General features: G+C 46.3%; 1 protein-coding gene across 1 annotated transcript in view; it reads right to left on the reverse strand.

Moving 5' to 3' along the window:
• LOC115316192 (A disintegrin and metalloproteinase with thrombospondin motifs 7-like) overlaps positions 1 to 20,661 on the reverse strand; it is a 64,866-nt gene that overhangs the window by 20,165 nt on the left and 24,040 nt on the right. Inside the window, exons 8-9 of the mRNA XM_040207921.2 lie at positions 9,334 to 9,458; positions 680 to 729 (exon numbers count right to left, since the gene is read on the reverse strand). Of these exons, the coding sequence (XP_040063855.2) occupies positions 680 to 729; positions 9,334 to 9,458 (175 nt within the window). The remainder of the gene's footprint in view (positions 1 to 679; positions 730 to 9,333; positions 9,459 to 20,661) is intronic.

The following is a 20,661-nucleotide window of genomic DNA, read 5'->3' on the forward strand; positions in this document are numbered from 1 at the left end:
TCCTAATGGACCGACCTCACTAAGCGTTCGGCGCATGCGTGACGCCGTCATAGCTTCAGTTCGCAGGAGTCAGACGTCCGTACATACGAGGGCTCGTGCCGCCTCGTGCTTCACAAGCGCAGAATTCAAGCAAGGTTCCCACGATGCATTGCGGCAGCGGTGGCGTAGTCAAACTGGCTGGTGAGATCGATCGACTGTATATATTTTATAACACGTTGGACTGAAAGAATTGATTGTTATATGTCTTTTCTAAATGACTTGAACGTGAGTGATAGTAAATAAAAAGTACGTCTTAACTGCACTGACAGAAGGCATTATATATATATATATATATATATATATATATATATATATATATATATATATATATATATATATATATATATATATAATTTTTAAGATCAACCGCTCACTTTCAATATAGATGCCAGAAAAAACTCTTATGTTTCTTTACCAGAATATGCGCTCTTAAAGTAGACCCGCATATTGTGGCAATTGCATGCCGAAAACCACCCTTGGATTCGGCAAATATAAAGACAGAAACCGTAGAACCCTGTTTTTGAAACGCGAGTCGGTGCCCGGGTGGCAATGCTGCGTTCATCGCGAATTGCCAAAAAAAATAAATAATAAAAAACAAAAAAACATAGAATTACGCAAAGTAAGAATGACTGAAGCTTACCTGCATTAGCCTGAGACACATATCCGTTTTCCAGTGTTGCTAAATCTCTCCTGTAGGAAAGAGTAAAGATCAAATCTGTCGAATGAAGACTATAAAACGGCACTGCGCCTTTTTAGTTTAGGACTGGAGGTTGAAGTTCCCAAATAAAGACTTTTGGGTATTAAGATGCGTTTCTAATTTAAGAAAAGGTTACTTTTATCAGTGTTGTACAGGTTCCCCCAAAACAGTAACGCGTTCTCGTTACTTTTCTAACATTTGAAATTGTCGTTACTTTAACGTTACGTTGTCATATTTTAAAATGACGTTCTAATGAATAGTCCGTGTATAAAATAAAGCAAGCAAGTGAAAACATTAACATCGAACAATGCGTCGTATCGCCACGATCACATTTGTATTAGTTTTTGTTTTCGACCATCTCTCGGACACTTCATGTCCGAGAGATGGCCGTGTCCCACTAGAGCGACAGACGGAAACAAACGACAGCGACAAGCCTCAAAGGAGAGTTTTTCGCGATTTGACAGGCTTTGTATAATAAAGGAGGCTATGCTCAAACACGAGCATCATGCACGCGAGGGTAGCTTTGGCAGGCTCGCAATCGCTCATGCTTATTTCACGAGCACCGAACGACTAAACGCCTGCAAAAGGTGCCATCGCGAGCATGCTGCATGGGTTTGAGGCTTGTCGCTGCCTTTTGTTTCTGTTTGTCGCTCTAGTGGGACACGGGCATAAAAGATACTGCAAGAGAGAAAAAAAAAATTCTTTTTTTTTTGAACAGCCCAATTGGGGCAAGCATGTCACAAAACAAGCCTTCAGCGAAATTTTTTTATTATGCAATATTTACGCTTAGGACGTAATTTAGTCGGAGTCACATCCTTTCCACATTTGAAACTCCCATTCTTTCTACTCGCGCGGATGAGAAGTACGCCCCGACCAACGAGATAGAGGGGCTTAGAGTGATAAACCAGAAGTTCGCAAGTGACACCCCCCCCCCCTTCCCCCCCCCCCCCCCCCCCCCGTTGCCGCCATGTTGTACGCAAGTGACCACTTGTCACGTGACCTCACAAAAGCCGTGACGTTACAGGTAAAATGGCAGCGCCCAAAGATGGCGGATGCGAGTTAGTTCGGTGCGCGGTAGCGGTGATGTGCAACTGCTTTCCGACGACTTCAGGATTTTTCATGCTCGCTGACGCAGGTATAATGTGAAAATATGAAGGAATGAGACTTTGTACCGTTTATGCGCAAGATCGCTCTGGATTATCTGGATATTAACACCTGTGAGACAGCATCAGCCGTATCGCCGTACCGGTGCTCGGATCTATTCGAGGATCGATAGAACTTTGAGTGCTTTTAGCATAAACTTTTCGCATTCTCATAGCTTTGTTTGAACGTTGGAATGTCTGAGAATTGAAGCGAAAGGTATTCGCGACTCCAGCAAAACGGACGCCGCCAAGCGGGAAAACCGGGAACCAGCCGGTCCAGGTCGCTCGGCGCCCCTCCGCGTGTCTGGTGGCTTTCGCGGAGACGTGTTGTCGGCGCGGTGGCGAACAATGTAATTTGACGAAGGTCCGAATATTTCTTAAGTTTGCCTGAGTGATCATTAGTGTGGTGAAGCCTCAGTAAATTGTTTTCTTCTATTACGTGTTTGAAAGCCCGTTTACTCCACAGCACACGGTCGCGTGCTTTCGATTTCTTGGATGGGGAGGAATCACGCAAAAACTTTTTTGATTTCTTGTCTGTCTCGAATCACATTCAAAGTGACGACTGCTTGGCAACTGATACTGGAGGGAACATCAATGTTGCAGTCAAGTGAATGGGAAGGTTCGATAGCTGCTTTTCTTTTGAGTTTGGTTGTGTTCGGTTAGCTTCAAGTTTGAGCCACCCACGCCGGTCGGTGCGTTGGCGATTCATCTTGGCTGCTTTTCGCCGAAAAAGCCTCTGGACCACACTGAAGGAGTTGGGCTGATTTCGCAATTACTTGATTCAGGAAAACTTGCTCGCTGCAAATGATGAATGAGGGAAATTATCTGTTTTCAAAAGGTGGGAGACAAGTCTCGCAACGTTAGATGCTGCCACGGCATTTTGACCTATCGTGCTTCCAATATTTATGTTACCAGGACGTCGAAGCCAGCAGTAATATACGTCTACATTGATCAGGTTGACCGGCCACAAAAAAAATACTAATTTTCTTCGTTCAGGATTCGGAGCAAAGTTCAATGCAGAGAGGTTCTGCGTGGATCTTCAATGAAGACTCTCTTCAGTTTGTCTCCGTGCTGCCGGCTATAGAACCATTTGGCGAAATTTAAGTAGTATGTCTTCGTCTGTCAAATATACTTTTATTCAGCAGCTCACCTCATAGCTAGTCAACTAAGCTCATATTTCAACCCGAAGGATATACTAATATCGCTGTAGTGGGACCATAGTACGTAATATAATACATAACCCGCTCGTCAAAATGACTTCTCGGTTGCTACTAAAACCTTAATTGAAATACGAGTATCAGCTGCTTAGTGGGGCGCCGGCGGGTTAACACGGTCCTTGACTCAAAAAGCGGTTGCTTAATTTTCGTAATTTTCCTGCAGCCTGTGTTGATGGCCGAGCAGACGACTGGAGCTGTTTCGTAAACGCGGATACGCACAAAAGCTCGATTTCGCGGACAGATAAGTCGCATGGTCGAGGCATGCGAGTTAGCTGAAAAGTTACTATCTGTGGAACAATTCTATAGTCATCGCCGCTTTCCTTAGATGATCAAAATTGATTAGTATATTACCGTCTCTCCGGAGCCCATAGTTTCGGTTTTGAACGAAATCTCCGAAACGAAAGTTTGACACGAAAAGAACAAAAAAAAACACCGGGAAAACAAAACTATGCTTTGCAAGTTTATCTGCACCGGATACACTTCACCGTCTCAGTTCAAATACCTATAAAATTGGGCATTAAACAAAAGAAAATCTGTTAAATTGAACGCGCCACCCATTCAGGCGGCCTGGCCGAACCGCCGCGACCTGGACTCATCCGCCATGTTTGTTTGGTGGTGGCGCCCCCTATAGGTCGCTGGAGTCGCGAATACGTCGCGTTAGGACCTAGGGGAAGTTGTTTCAGCCATGCGTCACCAAATAACATAGCAACTTTTAGCGAGAAGGCTCCTGCGATCTTTAACCTTTTGTGCTAATCGATGATTCTACATTCGATCGTAATACTTTTTTGAAGTAAAAAGCTTTCGTTTGCTTAATTGACGTGCACGCGAACTCTTACGAAACATTTGAACCACGCATTCGGAAAAGAGTTGATTACTTGTGTTCATAAAACAGTTTATTTGTCCGCTTGAATCTCAGAACACAGCAAGTCTTCATAGTTTTGATCGATTGGTGAACAAAATATTGCGTCCGATGTCCCTTTAAAATTAGTAATAGCAGGCACTTTACCTGGCCGATCGGTATCAATATTCCACAGTAACCTTCATGCGTATGATCATACTCCCAATAGATGGTTGTCTAATCCATCATTATAAAAGCTAGAATCTTTGAAAAAATAGGGCACCACTTTTTAGAGGTCTAGAGATAGAACCACATATATCAGGAATTCGTTAAATGTGATGTAACTCGGAAATGGAAGATTAACTGCACATTTTTTACTATCCTAGGATTTATTGCAGCAATACTCTTTTTCATTAAGAGTGCATTGTATTATTTGGTCAATTATCTACTTGTTTTAATTACCTGGACAACATGATTCATATTTGTGTTCATTTCTTGCCCGAACGGCAGTATTGTTGAAAAATGCTGACAACCTTTCCTTTCAGTCTTTTCAATAGACTTTTTTCAAAAGGGCATGGGCTGCCTCTACTTCGTTTCACCGTAACTTGGAAAAGGGCAACCGCCACAGCCCCCTGAGCCAATCAGAGGGACGGAGTGAAGGTGAGTAACAAATCTGTGCAGACGAGCACCCTGATGATACGTTGTCATGTGCCTCTCTCCAACGTGCATACTGACTAACCGAGACTAGCCTTCGCCGTTTGCCAAATTGCGGTGAAACGAATTACAGTAGCTACTACTCTAATTACGCAAGGCATTCGTACTTTGGGCATTTGTTCGACAAGACTGTTATGTTAGCCATCACTGTGAACTCGGCTCAGCGCCTATTGGACTCAAATGCTGCATTAGCGTTCGACGTGAACTTGGGCCCATTCGTGTGCTTTACGCCGAAAAACAATGGCGACAGTTGTGTTGCTTGATGGGGTTTTGCAAAGGGTCTATTGCGTCATCCGTATAGGAAATGTCCTTCTATATAACAATGCATCAACACATACTATTAAACTCGATGCTCAGAGGTGTGTTTGTTTTTGCAATTAACAAGTTACAGCAATAATTATTTCGTACGAATAATTATTTCTTTTTTGCTTTCGGTAGCTGGGTCCGTTTTGTGTTCATTAATGTCAGTGTGCTTTGATGTTATTATCATGTGTGTAGTTTTAAGTATCCTTTGTGCAATGCCTACAAAGGCTCCTGGAGAGAATAAATTCATAAATAACATTTTCACATCACTGTAGTTGGTTTTCAGATGCACCACATGTTCAGGAGAGGTGGAAGAAGTGCAACTTCATGCAACAAGTCTGCCGGTCTGGTATGTCTCATTATTTAATATTGAAAGGTCAGAGATGCGAGTGTCCTCAAAGGTCCAGCGCATGCAGTGAACATAATTCTTGGTGTATAGACCCTGAAGGCGTAAAGGCAAGCGGAAATATGTTTATTTTGTTAGTGTATTAAATATGTTTATTTCCACTCGATTACATAATTATTGATCCTTAGCAAATTGTTCCATAACGAGTTTTTTCTGCGACAGTCTCGTGTCAGGCGTTCAGTCGTAATACCTGTGCTTCTTGTTGTCGGATGACGCTCCTGGCACGTCGGTGTTCAGTTTGGTCGAGTGGCACTTTTGACTGACTGATGCCGTCTTGTAATCATACGTCATGTGCGGCACTGACATCTAATGCAGTGAAGCTGCAGGGTTCTGCTTCTAATCCGCTTATTTTCCTGGTATATGTTTCTGCGTAAATGCAGCAAGCTGGGACATCTATTGCTTACGTGGCTGTGTCTCTTGCTGTACCGTTGACTTGATGGCTGGCAACAGTGTTTGTTTGCTATCCAAGCAATTTCACTTGCATTTCGTAATGCCTATTTCTTCTGCATCCCGCGACCACTGCAACTTGTGTAAGCCTCGTGCGGCAAAGTGAAGTCGGGTGATGCTTGGTGTCCAACAAAGTGTCGTGTTGTGCTAGTTGGTTTGAGGTGAACGTCTTAGGAATAAACAGCGGCAACGAAACTTGGACAAGAGTAAAGGAACAAACACGACAGGACGGCGCTGAACTAAAATAAACAACAGGTGTCAGTTCAGCGCCGTCCTGTCGTGTTTGTTCCTTTACTCTTGTCCAAATTTCTTTGCCGCTGTCTATTCCCTTGCTGTCCACTTTTGAGAACAGCCAACCATTCTATTTTTTCAAGTCGCTCAGCGGCATTGTCCCTCAAAGTTAGAAATTGTGGGCTTTGTGGAGTGGACACAGATAATTGGTGTCAGCAAATTATTACGTATTGTCCTTGGACGAGAACCGACACCAAATAAACTGCCATTGCATTGCCGATCACCTGCTTTGTCCTGCTTACCTCCTGTCGAGGTGATGGGGATCAGGAGCTTCTGGTTCATGTCGGCATCAGGGACAAAGGCCGGCGAAGATAATCCTCAATGTCCCGCGGTCGCTCCCTGAGACGTGGTCGAGGGTCGTTCGGCACAAACCCTCACAGGCCAATTCATTGGAACGGGCAGCTCCGGCAGACATGGTTGGCCTTATGCAGTGGGTAACAGATTGGATTTCGGTCGACCATTCGCAATACCTTCGTTTTTATCGGTGTACTTTTTTCAGCGCAGACCTACACCCGATGTCGGGAATGCTTCGGCGTTGGGGTGTCTTATTGAATTGTCATTGAATAGTAAGGAGAAGCCGGTGGCGATCGTCGTGTCATTGTGGCGTAAGTCGCCCTCGGTTCGTCAGATGGCGCTTCGCTCGCAGAACTCTCCGGTTGAAATGCCTGTCGAACTTGTTCCGAAACAATCTTAGCAATCAAAATAAAAGTCGGGCAACTGATGGCAGGATGTAGCTTCCTAATCTCCTCCCAGACAACGTCGTGGATGATGTCGTGGATGCCTGGGAGGCTGGCGTCGAAGCTGCAGCTGGACGACTCGAGTGTGGAGACGCCGGGAACTTGTTGATTGTGACACGCTCGGTTATGCAGTGCACGTTTAATGTTCGAAGCCTTGGTGATATCAATCTTTCGACTATTGTCGGGTGGTTGCGGACAAGACTGCCGAAGGTGTTGTCCCTCACATGATGGACATGGGATTCTTAGCTTATTTTCTTCTGTAGCATCAGGGTCGGCGTGGGCGCTCGATCAGGCGCAAAAGATCCTCCAAGAATGCGGTGACACTCTCGTTGGGGCCGTGTCCTGGACAGAATCAGGAATGCGGCTCTCTCTCTCTCTCTCGTCGATGTTGACTGAAGAACGTGCGCTTCAGCTCGATCTTGCAAACTTCCGACGACGTTAAGGAGGACTCATGGTTCTCAGACCAGTGCCTGGCAGTTTCTTTTACGCAAAGTATAGATTCTGCAAGCCTTTGTAAGGTATTTCCTGTAATCTGGGTGTCTGTCCACCCATTGTGGCGGGCTAGACTTTCTGATCATACCGCGCATATGTATATAATATTTATCTGTTTTAGTTTGTCTAAGCTAAAAAACTGTATATTTGGCAGTATTAAGATTTGGCTAATGAACTTGTATGAATTTAATGTATATGTATTTAATATGTATGATGTATTATGTGTATATGATGTATTGTATATGTATGTTGATGCTCGCTGCATACCAAGAGGGGGTTAAGGCCTCGTCAGGCACTCGTGCCTTTAGCCTTAGACCCCCTCTGCGGAACATGTATCCGCAGACACAAATAAAGAAAAAAAAAAAAGCCACAGAAGGTGGATGATATCCGTGGATCGAAAAGAAGGGTTGCCTCGCGCGAACGATCGTTTGTGCGGCAAGCACTTTCTGGAAGGCAAGTGCGACTTCCATTTTAATCTCCGTCCCGAGGCTTGCTTATACACGTTTGCAAGTCCGGTCTCAGGGCGCCGCCATCTTCCTCAGTGGGGTGCGCTCTCGGGAGCGGCCATAATCGGATTACGACGCCTTAGCAAGGCTAGCAAGGCTTCGTAATCGGATTATGACTGGTCCAAGCGCACCCCAGACAGGCAAGATGGCAGCGCCCTGAAGCCGGACTTGCAAACGTGTATATGCAGGCCTCGGTAAGGAAACCATCGTCTTATGGAGACCACCTGGATTTTGTTCCCGCGGTGTTCGCGCACAAAGCACCGGCGAAACGCTCGTCGGAGGCTCGCTACGTCTGTGCTACCAAGCAGAAGGAGATCGGCGACAGAACGGCGTAGGCGTTACCGAAAAAAAGTGATGAAATACGCTAATTGCTCGTTACTTGTAAATAAAAGGTGCGCGTTACCGAGCTACGTCACCTAAAAATAAAAGGAACGCGTTACCGCTATCGATAAAAAGTAACGCACGTTACTTCTGCGTATATTTTTTCAATTATATTTAACACGCTTTATACTGTTTTGACGATACAGGATACAGCATAATCTCGTATTTCAAGAAATATTATGTTGATGCAGAAAATGAGCATAATTACTTTATCTCTTTTTACGGCTTCACCCAGATACTCACGAGAAAAAACGCAAAGAAAAACGCAGAAAACTTAGAAATTCCCATGGCTTGACGCCTAAAAACACGGAAAAAATTGAAGTGTAGTTTTTTCAAGACTTGGGAAGTAGTAACGAGTAACATAACGACGTTACTTGAAATAATAACGTAAGTACGTTATCCACTACTGTGTCGAAAAAGTAACGGCTAGGACACTACGTTACTGAAAAAGTAACGCGTTCCTGGTAACGCCGTTATACTTCCAACGTGTTATCGCCAAGACTGCAGAACGGACAAAGCGTTACTGCTTGTCAGGCCTTGTGGTAGAAAAAAATATCATACCTTGACTTGAAGACGCTGTGCGTATTTAATCTGTTAATAAATACACTTCCGTAGACCCACAGTCTGCTGATCCCGCCGGCAGTGCGGACGCCGACTCGAAGTAATTGTAGACCTCGAGAGACTTGAACGCCTGCACCGTGTCGGCCGTGAACTGGCTTGGCGAAAAAACTAAATAAACGACGACGTGAGCCGTCGGCGTCGGTGGCAGCAACTTCACGTCGGAAGCTCAGCAGGCCTTGTTTAGGCGTACGGATCGTCTAAGGCAACGCCATCCACGCACAGTTTGTTTCGATACAGCTGCCCTTCAGGCTCGGGTAGCGAGCTCAAATAGTCGAGCATAACATACGACATACGCTGTCAGGAAATACGACGCACAAATAAAGCAAGAAGCGTCCCTACAACGTCAACAACAAGCGCACGCCACACTTCGCAATGGCGAAAACACGGAGAGCCTGGCCGCTTTTGCCCACATAGCTTCCGCGCATGCGCGGCCTTCCGGCCGTGTTGGTAAACAGAGCCGCTCCGCGTGTCGGTCTGGCTTTAAGTCGAACGTTTTACTTACCCGGTCAGCACCACAAACAGGTCGGGATAGGCATCTTCGTATTGTCTCGTGAAATTATACATTTTCTTTAACGTAACTTCTGGTTCTATGTATCCATTGTGCTTGTGAAGGAACGATTCCTCTTCCTATAGCAGGAAACAGAATATGCGTATGCAAAAGAAGTCTATAAACATACTTTGATTGCTTTGTGATACATTTCGCAGTAACCTATTTGCTTCTTAACAATACAAAACGTACGTTCCTTAACAGGCCCAAATCTGTTTTCAAGCTTTTTTTAGATTGAAAACCACGTGAGACGTGAGGTAAATGATCTTGCGAAACCCGCATACTTAAAGAGGCCCTGCAAGGACCTTTTTACTGGTTTTTAATTTGCACCGAACGTGAGCGCACTGAGCGTAGTAACTTAGTGAAACTTTTCTTTTCTCGAAATTCCCTTTATTTTAAAAGTTATAGGCAAATTAAAATTACAAAAACAAGCAAACAATAAACCCCCTCTTGACAGCCTTGGTTGTTTAAGAGTGGCCGTGAACTAGAGGAGGGGTAGTGAGCTCAGCGAGAGCTCACGGCTGCCGCACTCCGTGTCGACGGCGCGATGGGGCGCCACTAAAGCATGTTCTGGATAGGCTGTATGGAGCGGGCAGCCAGAGCGGCTCTCATTGCATTTGCTGCGCGATTAAATACTAATTCGGCATGACACTTCATTGACCACAAACGACAGCAAACACGGGGTAAAGAACAGTTCAGAATAAGAGCTAATTTGCGCTGCCGTACCTCGAAACGGCCAAACCGCAAGACAAAGCTTCTCGCCGAAGGCCTTCGGAACGCTCGGATCCGGTTGGATCCTCCTGTCCATACGACCGCAGCGCCGCCGCGTATATCCGGGACCTTTCCGTGTCGGCGCCTGATCCCACTACTCCTTTCTAGTATCCGCCGCGGGTATGTCGACGGGTCATTTCTTGTTTCCGTACTTTACGAACTGCATTCGTTTTTTTTTCTGATCTAAAATATTGAACAAAAACTACTTTTATATATAACTGAAACGGTTCGGGCGCCACTTATATTTTGTATTTCGACTAAAAAGAAGCTTTTAGCGGCTCTGACCAGTAGTAAGCCCAGGACCAAAGACGTCACATTTTGCGCGCTTTCGGTACCGCGGGTCGCCCTCGTCGGTGGAGGAGGTTTCCGCGTCGCTCGATTAAAATATGACGCACCGATATTTAGTTACTCTCTCCGTGCCCGCTGGCTTGATCGAACCCCAAGAGACGTCGGAACCGTAAAAAAGGTAGACGCTTGAATATGATTGCAGAACCCCTTTAACGCGGACTGGGGATCGACGATTTTTGTGTTTGTTTTAGAAATAAAATTTTTGTTAATGTTAGGAGTGTAAAACGTTGTGCCAAACCGAGTCGTAAATGTTGTTGCTGTGACACTAAAGTGTATGATTCAAGATCACTGAAGCTGCGACATTGTGTTCGAGCTAACTGTGCCGCCCTGCGTACACCGAGAGACAATATTCTCTTTTTGAAAAAGGGCGCGCCCCCTAGTCGCTGCTGCGCCAAGTAACCGAGTCTGCCATTGTCGGGCCACGCACTCTGAGCATCTGTTGGACACGAATGTGACGTCAGCGCTCGGCGATGACTCGGATCCAATCACACGCTTCGTGCCCAGGAAATGGCAACCGTCAATGCTGCTCGACGGGGTTTCAAAAAGGGTCTATTAAGGCGTGAACACAAGGTCCGCATTTTTTTTTTGCTTTTGGTTTTTAACTTTGTAATAAGGCTCTCCCCTTCTCCCCCCAAAACGTAATCACATTTTTTTTTTGTATAGGGGAGCTTTTAAGGGCTAGTTTTCCCAGTATCGTGTGCGACAGCAAACAGATGATGACACGAAACTCTGGACAGCTACTGCCATCTACGAGCGACGGCGACAACCAGACAACCATGGTTGCCGCCGTCGCTCATAGGTGGCGGTAGCTTCCAACCTTTCCACTCTGGCTTGCCGACTTGCGGCCGGCCACTGCTTCACTCCCGCCATAGTACAGCTTTGCTGGTCTTCTTTCTTCACCAAAATAGAAAGGCTGTATTTTTTTTTTTTTTCGTTACCGCAAAAATAAATTACGCATTTCCGAACTCTCATTTTTCGCCTAAATGCAGCCCTAGCGGTCCGACCGAGACGCTAAAATTCCACAAGCGGCCGCTTTCTTCCTCAAAACTTAGCGATTTTCTGGTATTATCAAAAGGAAGATGGCCCAAGAATTGGCCAAGAAATGGCTATGAAGCTGAAAGGTGCCGGTTACCGAGGGGGGGGGGGGGGGGGGGGGGGGCAAAAATGGGCGAAAACCTACCCCGTGTTCCATTGAGATTTTCAGAAAATCACATATAATTTTTGAATTAGATAACGGTTAGATCTGAAGCTCCTTCATATGCTTCTGACGTCGCTAGCTCTACATTTGGGCGGAGAATAAGCGGTCGTCAGTTTTTAGTTTATTTTTGCAGTGAAAATAAAAATAACCCTGGGAATTTTTCGGTGGGTGCCCTGCACATTCTAGCGCCAAACACTATATTTTACTGACAAAGTGGGTAAGTTTTTCCACATGAAAATTGCACCACACTACACTCTAAAAACGGACTGCCAGTTCACTTTTCTGCAGAACACGATGCGACCAATTACGGCCAACGATAGAAGGATACCAGCAAATTACAATGCTCAGAATACGATTACTAGAGTTGAAAAATATGATGTACGCAGGAAGAATATGAGCATGACGTTTCACGTTTTCATTGTCCCTAGACAGACGAAATGTTTGAAATCTATAGTGATATTCTAAACTTAATTCCTGAGAATCTTCTATCGTTCGCCATATTTGACAGTCTTCGCGTTCTGCAAGGAAGTAAACTTGCTGACTTAGAGGGACACTGACACCCTCCAATATGTTTTTTTTTTGTGCTTTGCCAGGCGATTTAATAACATGTCAGCAGGGTTTCTAATCAATATTTTGCTGCAGAGTTACGTACAGTTTTAAAGGGATCATGAAACGATATCGGGTTGCAATTTTCATGACTTTGCGGAAGCGTATTGGTTCTAGCCTGGCCAGTATAGACTCGCACGGACCGCCACTGATTCATACGCTTCCTTGTCGCGGTGAAATTGCGAGGATAAAAGGGTTCTATTTCTTTCAGCCTTGCCTTCGCAAAGTTCGATGGCGTAATTGTGGGATGGAAACCACACGCCTGACGACAGTCGAGCGTGGCTCATGGGATGGACACGAGAACTGCCTGAGCACTCGACTTCGGCTCGTAACAATCGATGTCTCGGCGGACACTCGGGTAGTGGCTCGTGTCCAACCACTGCGGTGATGACAATGGCCGAACTCTAGCAATGCCTAGAGCTCAGTACGTGTTTTTTTTTTTAATTTTCCAATTCCAGCGCTTGTGTATGAATAACGTTGACGGCTGTTGCGAAAGGCCCCACGAGACGACCTTCCCTAACTAATCCGACTGGCGCCGGTGGACGCCTTGAGTACCGTCGCCACGTGGCTCCGGTCAGCTGTGCCCGGAAACGAAACGACAGGCCGACATGGAATCGCTAACGCCCTTGATGAAAGGGAAACATCGAGTTGATCGGCGCGTCCCTACTTCCGGCCCCTCCCCTTGCTGCTTCTGTCTCGCCTCGATGCACGGCGCCATCGACAGTCTTGGGACGCCCTGGACAAAGGATCTCCTTAGCGCGTGAGAACTAAGATTCTGCACCTGGGGGTAATTATATCTTTGCCCCATCCGGACTTCGACGGCGCCGGTGACCTACAAAGGACGTCTAACCCACGGAGTGCGTGACGCGCGTGGCAGTGTGTGAGGGAAAGGGAATTGGCGTGCCTGAACGTAACGAACACTGACCACGACGTTTCGGTCAAGGCAGGAACGATAGGGATTCCCTACTAGGGACGTGGGGAAAAGTGACGTTATAAAAGCAGCAGCAGGCGGTTGCTACTTTGTGTTCTCGACAGTGTTCTCTAGTGTTCTCGAATGTGTTCTTGAGTTGATGTAACCTCTCCATATGCATATAGAAAGAGTTACCTATACGAAACACCCCACCTGCTCCCTGGTCCTTCACGATTGCGGCTTCCTCGTGAGTTCCGGCCCTGGGTCGGTTCCCTGCCGCGCACCAAGTGCCCGGACAACCGCTCGGTCCTAACACGGCATAGGCACCAGGCCACTTGGCCGCTTGCTCTGGTTCCGAGTTAAAAGAATAAAGGATTCTAATGTTTCTCAAATTTATTGGGCGAGTGCCATTGCCTCGAAATAAAAAAGAAATAACTAAGGCAAGTTTATTTAAATTTTAACGCTAGGGAGTGATTCTAAATAGTATTTAGCGAAAGCAGAAAAATTGTTTCAGGACATATTTAGTAACACCAGAAGCTCAACTGCCCGAAACCGAAACCAAAACACGAGCACCGAAGCTCATGGCCGGAAGTCACGTGACTACACCCGACATCTTGTAAACCCTGAGATGGGGAACGATAAAAAGAAAACGGACGAACACAACAAAACCTTGAGATTTTGTTGTGTTCGTCCGTTTTTTATCGTTCCCCATCTCAGGGTTTACAAGGTGTCGATTAATTACCAGCTCGCCTGCACTTTATCACTGCTTACAATTACACCCGACCGCGTTTTTTTTTTCTTCGCTTTTCCGGTGTTTGAAGCAGACGACGACGGCGACGACCACGAACTTCCATGCACACTGCACCGTTTGTTGGGCAATTTTTTCGCATTTAAATCCATGCTGCTCGATGTTCTACGATTGAAGATCGATTGGCCGGTACCACGAACGACAGTTCCGAAGTAGCGGCCCCACGTCCGTCGCAACGCTGGTCGGTCGTGCGCCGCCATCTCGTTGTCCAGCCAGTGGTACACCGCCATATTGAGAATGACGTGTACATGTACTTCCTCTGATCTGTGTAACATCTTTTTTCTCGATCAACGCATTTGCAGTTTCTTTAATGCGAAAAAAAATTAACAACCGGGGATTATATATATATATATTTTTTTAATTTTTAATATTGGATGTGTCCCTTAGAGAACATACGATTTTGAATACATTTAATACAGATATTTCGAGCGGCACGTGACCATAAAAAATGAGAGTGAGCGCGACTAAGTCTAGCGAATTCTCGACCGGCTGTTTTCTGGCGGAAAAAATCTAATTTCGAGCCGCAAATTATGTTCTGAGTAGTTGCGCTCTTATAGGTCATGTTCATATATAAACCTTGGAAATCATAAATACCCTGTCAGTGTCCATTTAAAGCCCCGTTCACACACCTGCTATTTGATAAGAGCCAATAGTTCTGGTTCAATCCCAACCCCTGCCCGTTTCGATCTGGATGAGCATCGTACCAGCGTGCGGTCATGTGTCACTACTGCGTGATGCACGTTAAAGACCCCAGGCTGGCGATTGTACTGCAGTGGCTACAATTTCTCATCTACAGCTGGGAGACTCATCGCCCGTTGAGGCAGACCAAGTTCTAGGCTGTATAAACGTACGCAAAATCCCCAATAGCTCTTGTGATTTCTTACAACGAGAAGACACACTGGCACGCTGGCTCCATCTATCAGGTGACCGCGTGGAACTGCGTTTCACTAGAGCGAAGGTTTCTGCGGTATCTGCGATGTCAAATGTACGTACTATCTATAGGAAATTGTCGTTTATAACGTTGTCAAAAGTGTTTTCAAGGAAAGAAAAAAAAAAACAGAAGGATGTGCGAAAAAGAGTTACATATACGCACTCTCAGAAAAAAAGGGTGTATGTGGGTGTATCGCGCACCCTTACACCCCCCTATGACTGGAGACACCCGGCGAGCGTAATCGCACTTCCATCACCCGAATCCTCCTCTCCCAAAGGAATCGGCGGGCGAGGCGAGGGTGTTGCCAGGTGCACCATTACACCCCCCCCCCCTTTCCTTTTTCAAAAAGGGGAGAGGGAGTGCTATCGGGAGAGCGCAAGAAAACAAACAAAATGCGCGCGGTCCTGATTAGCAGTCACTGGTTACACGTCATCCGACTGACAACCTATCGCGATAGCGATCGCGTTTCGCGCGTTATCTGGCCTTCGTGTTGCTAGGAGACTTGACCTCCTCACCTCCTGCATTCCATACCGGCGTGCTTCGGCGGCCATACTTTTGCTTCGGCTGGCGGTGACATCGCCTTTGTTCATTCGCGCTATTTTGAATTGCGTGTTTTTTTAGAAGGTGGTTGGACAAAGCGGATCGTGTTTATGAAGCGATGCTTGGCACGTAGCTGCAGTCACAAACCAAGATGTGCCCGCCCGATAAAGGTAAGTCTGCCGTTTACATGCACTCGTTGGATGCTGCGTTTTGCGAGGCATGGGGCCTGCTAGCTGGGGACGTGCTTTCCTTTTTCTCCTGTTTATGTCAGAGTTTCTTCGCCTTTGTATTTGTGGCATGTGTGCGCGGTGGCGGTGCCCGGTTCTCTGAGTGTACAAACGAGCACGACATCGCAGCTTCGAGACATTATTCTTGCGTGTAGAGCTGGCGTCATTCAGAGCAACGGGTCTCTATCGTTTCGCCAAAAAACACTTTTTGTGGACAGATGTTTCATGAACTCTCGTTCGTCGACACTACCGTTCCATCGACAGTCGTTACGCGGATTTAGCGTTGTAGGGACATTTCGTCGCGGGTGTATCCTACACGTACTATCCGCTCCGTGGCAACAGTGTGAGGCAGCTCCTTACAGAAAAAAGGTAGTTTGTGCTGTCGATGAAGCATTCTGGCGATGAATAATCGCGTATCTATAAAACGATCTGTCGGTGAAACGTAGTTCGATTGCAGAGCAACATGCTCGCGCTTGTTACCGGCTTCGCTCGCACGTACGGTTATGCAATGCGATTTTCAGTGGGGAGGATGGAACTAAGGTGGCGCTTCAAGACAAGGCAGTTAGAGTTCTTTTATAGGTTCCCTACGGGAGTCAGAGTTGCGCGTTCATCTTCTTAGCGCCGTCTTTCCTGCTCGGCATGTTGATCCAGCTCCTCACGCGACTTTTGGACCTCTTGGCGAATATATGCTGCCACCTCGACACGAGGCTAAGTGTCGAGAAAACAACGCGCGCGCAAGGCCTCTCCCACCCGTTCCACGCCCAAAACGTCAGCTACATCCTGTTCAACCATTGAGGCGCTGTGACCTAGATACTACTCCCCCAAACTCGCCTTTGTCCCCATCGTGCGTAATCTTCCGCCCCCGAGGTCGACACAACGAAACCATATTCCCTCCCTGCTCGGCCACTACGAAGAGGGAGAGGGTACTGGAACCATTGACTCTCGAACCGACGAGGCGCGCTCAAAAGCAGGGGTGCGTACGGCGGGGCGCGTGCAACGTTACTTTCTTGCACGGTACGTGGTTGGATCTCGGCAAATAGCGGCGCGGCGGCACGTAGAAAATAGAGGCGCAACTCTGGCTCCCGTAGGGAGCCTATACAGGAACTGGTACTCTAGTGCAGCATTGACATTATAGGCTCCAGCCAGAGTTGCGCGTCTGGTTTCCACGTGCCGCCGCGCCGCTATTTGCCGATATCCGATCACGTGAGGAGCAGACTCCAAATGCCGTGCAAGAAAGCCACCGGTACGGCGGCTTCGCCGACGGTGCAAGCGCCTCGGTGTGCATAACCCCGCTTTTGCCTCCTCCTGTCCTGCTTTCCAGGAAATGAGGAGGTAGAGCGCGGCGGCCGCTATTCCCCGAATTCAGTCATGTGAGGAGCAAACTTGCAGGAAAGCCGGAGCTACTGGGATGAACGCGCAACTCCTGACTCCCGTAGGCTGCCTCTGCAGGAACTGTAGGGCAGCATGGAGTTCCTTCGTAGGCCCCATACGGTAGCCAGAGCAGGGTTGCCAGGTATTTGCAGATTAACCCGTCAAAATTTCCTGATATTGTGCCCAAGAATAGCCAAATGTCGGGCTATGAAAATAGCCCAACACATAAAATTTCAAACAAGGTATTTACATCTCTTTGGAACACGGGTAACATGATACATGACATAAGACAATTATTTACAGAAGAAAGCAATAAGAGGATAAAGCGTCCCCATGTATATTTTAGTGCAGCGAAAGAAGGGGGTTCTCAAACATCTGTTAAGCTGCCCCCACTCCTCTTCCTCCCTCCTTCTGGAAACACGTGCCTCCACCCCTGCCTGCGGCATTAAATCGTGCCAAAAAACTTCAGAAAAACGATATTGCACCTCCGCAACCAACACCAATGAGGGTCCACATATTGTATTTTCACGCTTGTGATTTGGATATTTTCCTTTCCTAACCTCTTGAGTTGATTGTTTTTCTCTACCCGGCGCAGAAATGGCATAGATACCATTCACATGGGCGTACCAACCGGGGGGGGGGGGGGGTCAAGGGGGGCGCAAGGCATGTGTTGTCCCCCCTCCTGCCACCCCCCCTAAAACAGCCGCCACAGGGCAGGTTAAAGACTGGCCGGCGGCGCCCAAGGAATACCAAGAGCACCCCCCCCCCCCCCCCCCCCCCCTCCTGACTCGAAAACAAGTTGGAACGCCACTGACCGTACATATTCCCCACGAACTACACCCTCTACAATACAGATAGAACCACACATTGTATCTGTATTCCTGAATACTTTTTCACCAGTTTCGCAGAAGTGTCTCGGGGATATAGCATTGCATAAAAGACAATGTATCTCAGTATCTGTATTTTTGGCCTTAAAGCAGATGTATCTCAGTATTCCCGAATGCTTTTTGGAGTGTATCTGCCCAGCCCTGGTTTATGGCACATTAATTTATTCTATCATTCTTATTATTTTCCAGGTACTTCGGGCAAATCAACCCATCTGAAGTGCGATACAAAAGTGCAACCAGTGGCATTGCACCGAAGTTGCGAACTCTTCAAGTGCTTTGACATCTGTAAGTGTACCGTTCTTCAATTATACTCCGTGTCACTAGTTGTGTGTAGTGCAGGTTAATGCAACGCCATGCGAAGAGAGAAAAGGCGAGCACTAGGAAGGCATATGGGAGAGGAGGGCTGGGGAAGAGGGGGAAAGCACTACGAATGTTAGATAGGAGAGGAGGTTACTCTCCTCACCCGCCTTTCTAGCGCTTGCCCTTTCCCCTCTTCGGGCATTGCCTTAGCCTGTGCTGCGCGCAAGTAGTGACTCGGAATATATTCACCATTGTACAGGTTATGATGCACTGGCAGGTAATATATAACTGGGTAAAATTAATCTGCTCAGTGCTTGGAGACGCAGCTCGCTATTTGCTTGAACACGACCCACAGGAAACCAGCTGCAAGCTCCCGTTCTCATAACGAGCATTAGAAATGGCATGCATTATAATATGTCGCTAATAGACCGATCTCATCAGCTTGTTTGAGTACGCCACCACTGCCAGTATGCATCGTGGGAGCTGTAGTCTTTCTACACGCGCGACAACCATGCCGGAGGTTTGCGCGAGAAGACCACGAGGCAGCATGAGCTGTCGCGTGAACTGGAGTCTGCCTCCTACGAACTACAGTTATGGCGGCGTCACGCATGCGTGGAACGCTTGGTGGGATCGGTCTATTCATTTACGCTGGAAACGTAGCTATGCTCTTATAACATATGTAATTTATTTTTTATTTTTCAGGTGTTTAGTCTCTATTTTTCCTTCCCGTCTTTTTTTTAGTATTTAGCACCTGCACGACAATTCCGCTGGTAGACTGCAACCACGAGCTCTTTGCTCAAGGATGCACCTCAACTGCATGAACTCTCGCTTGTCAGAAGCAACCACCAAAGATAAATTCATGGGCTCTGGATTCTCGCCCTCAGAAAATATCACCATTAAAATACAAGTATTCGCTCAGACTGGTGCTATCAGAAGTTCTCAGAAAAGCAAAAAGCATTCTTTCGAGACATGTTGAGCTTGAATTTATCCTGAGTGAAATAAGCAACGGCAACAACAGGGTACTTGTTCTCTTGTCCTCTTACAAAATGCCAGTGTGTTGGCGGCAGTACCAATTTAATTATTGTGATTGCATCAGGAAAGGGATAAGGGGAGCACTACAAATGAATCACGGCTAAAAATGTCACTGTCAAGATTGCAAGTTACAAAATGTGGAAAGCGCGAGGTCCCTTTAACAAATTTCTTGAACCCCATGCCTTACAGAAGCCCTCGATCTTTTGGGGGTGGGCTATCTGGCCTCTACACTCAAATGTGTTTGAGAGCACTGTTTTAGATGGTCCAAAATTTTGTTAAAGGAAGCTTGCATTAGGACATCTCTGATATTGGCATTCGTTTATCTGGTTAGGCGCCACTGAGTACAAGGTTGCTTATGGCACTTTTCAGGCTAATTGTGCATTTTATTAGTAAAAAATAAACACAGTTGCAATAAGAAAGAGGCTGGCATTGTTGAAAACCGCCAAAATCAGTTGTTTAAATATATTGAAAACACATGCTTTTTATCTGTGTTTTCGGTTTTGCAGCCTTGCACCTGTATCTAAAGTGGTAAACTTTCCACCCCACTATTCTTCAAAGGTGTGCAAAATAGTTATGAAGTTAGCTGAGTTCCTGGTTTTTGGTAATGCTCATTAAGAAAGGTGTGAGGCCTTGACAGTGTCCTATATGTATCTAATCATGGTATACAACTGGGTTTGGCTTTTCAGGAATGCTCCATGGCTCTTTTTGGTGGTCAACACCCAAGGCACAAGACTAAAAGATAAGACATGCAAAAAGATGAAGAAAAGAAACAAGCGACGTTTCTGGTGCATGCATTAAATGTGTATTTTTGAAGTATATGTTTCACCCAGTGTTTATGAGCAATAAATATGTAGGAACAGATACCAATTTTCGTAGCTTATTTTATAAAATATTGCATGATCCTGACAATGTTATATTCGCAGGAGTGACACAAAAGCTCTCAATTGTATTTCAGGTTGACAGTTAGGACGTCCAAATGATGCCAGGCCATATAATGAAATGACGATAGAATGTGGGATTGGCAGCTTAATTGTTTTCGGGTTGACAAATGGGACATGAAAATGACACAAAACACCGTCGTTTGACAGTTAAAAGCTTGGAAAAGAACTGCAAAGACATTTCCTGTCAATTTGATGGAAAATGTTCTAGTGTTAGTTTTGTTGACTTCGCACGTGTACACCTAAGAGTGGGGTTTATCGGTTCCCAGTAAGTGAGAAGGGTGTGGAAAACGGTATATAAGTACACCTAAAAATGGGGTGTAACTGCATTCCCAGTAAGTGAGAAACGGAATATCAGTGCACCTAAGAATGGGGTGTATCAGTATTCCCAGTAAGTGATAAACGGAATATATGTG

Source organism: Ixodes scapularis, unplaced genomic scaffold (assembly GCF_016920785.2).
Source record: "Ixodes scapularis isolate PalLabHiFi unplaced genomic scaffold, ASM1692078v2 PGA_scaffold4__175_contigs__length_147842914, whole genome shotgun sequence".
Lineage (NCBI taxonomy): Eukaryota > Metazoa > Arthropoda > Arachnida > Ixodida > Ixodidae > Ixodes > Ixodes scapularis.